The following is a 4307-nucleotide window of genomic DNA, read 5'->3' on the forward strand; positions in this document are numbered from 1 at the left end:
CATCCTCCCCCCGTTGAGAGGGTAGCGATCAACTATCCTATAGATTAGTGATCAGATTCGTATGTGTGTTGTGCGCAAGATATATAATGGAGTACTCCTGGTATAAATTCGTCGACGAATTACGCATCGTTATATCGCTTCGAGATGAGACATTTGTTGTATCGCTTCGAGTTGAGACATTTGTTATGATACATGTGGTAATTATCGCTTGTACAAATATGACCAATATGACTACAAATATGGCTATTTATCAATCGGGAGGGGGCAGAGATGGTTGACGGTTCTCTTCGTCTCTCCAGATGCGGTTTTCATGGTAACTGCTCTGGTAATCCCATCTTTGCCTGGATGTAATTTGGTAACTCGGCCCAGTGCCCATTGAGTGCAAGGCAGGTGTTTTTCTTTAAGCAGAACCACTGTTCCGACATCGACTGTTGGACCATCTTTGATCCACTTGGTGCGTTTCTGGAGTTCGTTTAAGTACTCCAGATTCCAACGAGCCCAAAAATCCTGTCGCACCTTTGTGATATGTTGCCAAGTGGATAATCGATTGGCTGGAACAGATAGCACATTACCCTCTGGGAGGGTTGTTATGGGTTTGCCAATGAGGTAGTGGGCCGGTGTCAGTACCAGTATGTCATTCGGATCTGACGAGAGAGAGGTGATTGGTCTCGAATTTAGAATCCCTTCAATTTCAATCGCGAATGTATTGAATTCTTCGAAGGTAAACAATGATTCACCTACGACACGTTTGACATGATGTTTAAACAGTTTCACTGTTGACTCCCATAATCCACCGAAGTGGGGAGCCATCGGAGGTATGAAATGCCAGACAATGCGCTGTTCATTTGAATATTTGGTTACGAGTTTTTTATGTTCGTTTGAGTTTAACAGGGCATACATTTCCTTTAACTGATTGTTCGCGCCTACAAAATTAGTCCCGTTATCCGAGTATATGTGTTCTGGTCTGCCTCGTCTCGCGATGAATCGTCGCAACGCTGCAAGGAAACCGTCGGAAGACAAATCGCTCACGACCTCAAGGTGAACCGCCTTTATGGACATACATACAAACACACATATATAAACCTTAACTCGCGCGCGATTCCGAAATTTTTTCTCTTTGACGTAGAATGGACCACAAAATCGATCCCGGTATTAGCGAATGGTACTGCCTCGCACACTCGAGCAGGAGGCAGATTTCCCATTTTGTACTCGACCGTAGGGGCGGCGAATCTCAGACATCGCGTGCATGTACGTATTATTTTTCTCACTTGATTTCGACCATCCAATAACCAGAATTTCTGTCGCAAAGTATATAATGTGGTTTGAATACCCGCGTGATAAAGGTTTTCATGCATTTCGCGTATAATTAGATCAGTTACGTGATTCCGACTTGGAAGTAATATCGGATGTTTTTGTGAAAACGTTAAGTTTGACATTTGGAGGCGTCCTCCAACGCGAATTAAGCCGCCTTCATCCAAGAACGGATTCAAGGTCGCGAATTTACCTTTGGACATCGAATGCTTGGCTTGAAGAAGTTTTATTTCGTCAGCGAATTCTGATGTTTGAAGGACCTTTAATACGCGACCTTCAGCTTCATCAATTTCCTTTGCGCACAATGACCCGGCGTATTTGTTAGCGGGACGCCATCGGAAACAGTAGGCAACAATTCTACATAACTTCGAATATGAAGAATATTTTTTAAGTATATCGAGATCCTTAAAGGCCGTCATCAAGCAAGTGTTCCCCTTTAATTCGGGTATGTCAATCATTTGAGTATCGGTGCCGGGCCACTCATTCTCGTTTCTGATTAACCACGAAGGTCCGGTATGCCATATTTTATTTTGCAAAAAGGCGTGAGGTAGTTGACCCCTTGAGATCGCGTCGGCCGGATTGTCTTCCGATCTAACATGTCGCCACTCAATCGACTTGGTTAACTCTTGTACTTCGACGACACGATTCGCCACGTAAGTTTTAAGTCGATGAGGCGACGTCTTCAACCAATGTATTACGATGGTTGAATCGCACCAAAAAATCGTTCTATCGGGCACGAACTTTAGCGCGTGACTAACTTCGCGATGTAACCTTGCTAACAATAACGCGCCGCAAAGTTCGAGGCGCGGTATGGTAACAGGTTTTACCGGGGCGACCCTTGACTTGGCACATAACAATTTACTGATAATACCGCTGCTTCCTCCCGTCGATCGAATATACAAACACGCTCCGTATCCGACTTCGCTCGCGTCGCAAAATCCGTGTATTTCAATGTTCTTTCGATTCTCTACTAATAATCTTCGATCAAATGAAACCTGGCGCAGTGAGCCTAATTGTCGGGTGAATTCCGACCATTCTGTATGGATACTCTGCGGAACAGATTCATCCCAATGCGTTCCGCACTTCCAAACGTCCTGTATTAGTCGTTTAGCATGTAACACCACTGGACCCAATAATCCCAGCGGATCGAAAATTTTAGCAATGCTCGATAAGATACTCCGTTTTGTTAACGGTTCCGAATTTTCGATCGAATGTACTGCGATACATAATCTATCGTTACGCGTGTTCCACGATACCCCCAATGCTTGTAAAGAACAATCGCTATTAAACGTTAAGTTCGCGTGTAACGCGTTGTCGGCTAAATCCTCAATCACCCGCGTATCATTAGACGCCCACTGTCGAATGGTAAAACCACCCCGCGCTAACAATGCGGTTATTTCATCCCTAATCATTCGAGCGTCTTTGATAGTTTCAGCACCCGTTAATAAATCATCTACGTATACATGATTCTTAAGAATTTCGGCCGCTCTGGGGAACTCTTGTCGCTCATCGTCCGCCAGTTGCTTTAAAGTGCGAATGGCGAGGAATGGTGAAGAAGCAACGCCGAATGTGAGCGTATTTAATTGAAACGTCACTACCTTGTCATCCCTCCGCCATAGAATTCGCTGATATCGCCGATCGTCTTCATGCAATAGTATTTGACGATACATTTTTTCGATATCCGCCGATATCACATAATTATATGAACGAAACCGAATTAAATGTGCGAACAATTTACTTTGTATTGTGGGCCCTACCATTAAGATATCATTTAGCGATATTCCGTTAGATGATTTCGCAGATGCGTCGAAGACTACTCGGACCTTAGTGGTATGACTCGAGTCCTTTATTACAGCGTGGTGAGGCATATAAAATCCATCTCCGGTATGGTCTATTCGAGACATATGACCCAGTTCTAAATATTCGTCAATGACTCGCGCGTACTCGGCGCCCAAAGTCGCGTTTTTGTTAAGTTTACGTTCTAGAGATAGCAACCTTTTGAGAGCAATGTCATATGACTCACCGAGACGTTTGCTTGGTTCGCGAAACGGAAGTCGGACTATGTAACGGCCGCCGGTATCGCGACATACATTTTTTACGAAATGTGATTCGCATTCGATCTCTTCATATGATTTCGGTTGGTCAATAGTGACCTCTTCGATTGTCCAAAATTTCGTTAGCTGTTTTTCTAAATTGGTCAGGCCACACGATATAGATTTGGAAGAAGTTCGTTCCGATGCGCTACCCGCAATCACCCAACCCAATCGCGTCTTTTGTAAATACAGATCATGAGCATTATGTGACAAGTTAATTTGACCCACGGAGAATAACGACAATGTCGATCCGGAACCGATTAAAAGATCGACTGGACGTGGTAAATGGAAATCCGGATCCGCCAGCTTGATGTTCGCGGGTATTTTTATGGTGTCTCGCGGAAATATATCGGATGGTATTAAATCCGCGATAGCCGGAATAGACAGACATGTTAATTGTTTACGAAAACTGCCGCGCATTGACTGTATTGTTATTTGTACCATACTCTTCGATTCAGTGCTCATGGTATTAATCGCACTGATCGGACATGGGTGCGCGATTGCGGGCACACCTAAACGTTTTAATAAGGATTCGGATATGAAGTTCGCGGATGCACATGTATCTAACAGGGCGCGACATCGAATGAGTTCGTTCTTATTGTCGTGGACGTATATCAACGCGCTCGTTAATAATTGCGAAGTAACGTTATGCGATATCGCGGCTAGACTTGTAGTTTTTCGCGTGGCCTGATCGGATAGTCATTGTGAAGTAGTAGTCGCGGATTGCGCCGTCTCAGATTTGTCGACGGACTTGCAATTGTCGAGGTGCAATAACGTATTGTGACGTTTTTGGCATATCGAGCAGCTCGAGAATTTACAAGGCCTGTCTCTATGAGAACGCAAGCAGTTGTAGCAAACCTTCGCTGATCTTACTAATTCAATGCGTTTAGGGACCGGCAGCTG

The 4307-nt window shown here is 44.3% G+C and overlaps 1 protein-coding gene across 1 annotated transcript; it reads right to left on the reverse strand.

Annotated features, from left to right (window-relative positions):
• Positions 1–6: 6 nt before the first annotated feature.
• Positions 7–4277, reverse strand: LOC105570561. Its single transcript, XM_012027859.1, has 2 exons — positions 1505–4277; positions 7–551 (listed from the first exon to the last, which is right to left on the reverse strand). Exons 1-2 carry the CDS (start codon positions 3867–3869, stop codon positions 244–246), a joined length of 2673 nt encoding a protein of 890 aa, XP_011883249.1. The 5' UTR covers positions 3870–4277; the 3' UTR covers positions 7–243.
• Between the last annotated feature and the right edge of the window lie 30 nt (positions 4278–4307).

The sequence above is a fragment of the Vollenhovia emeryi genome, unplaced genomic scaffold (assembly GCF_000949405.1).
Source record: "Vollenhovia emeryi isolate VEMERY1.0 unplaced genomic scaffold, V.emery_V1.0 DF942009.1, whole genome shotgun sequence".
NCBI lineage: Eukaryota > Metazoa > Arthropoda > Insecta > Hymenoptera > Formicidae > Vollenhovia > Vollenhovia emeryi.

Coding starts and splice junctions, on each gene's coding strand:
- LOC105570561 (XM_012027859.1), bottom strand. CDS start 3,869: ATGAGCACTGAATCGAAGAGTATGGTACAAATAACAATACAGTCAATG. Junction 552..1,504: donor CAAGCATTCGATGTCCAAAG/GTAAATTCGCGA, acceptor TATCTGTTCCAG/CCAATCGATTATCCACTTGG.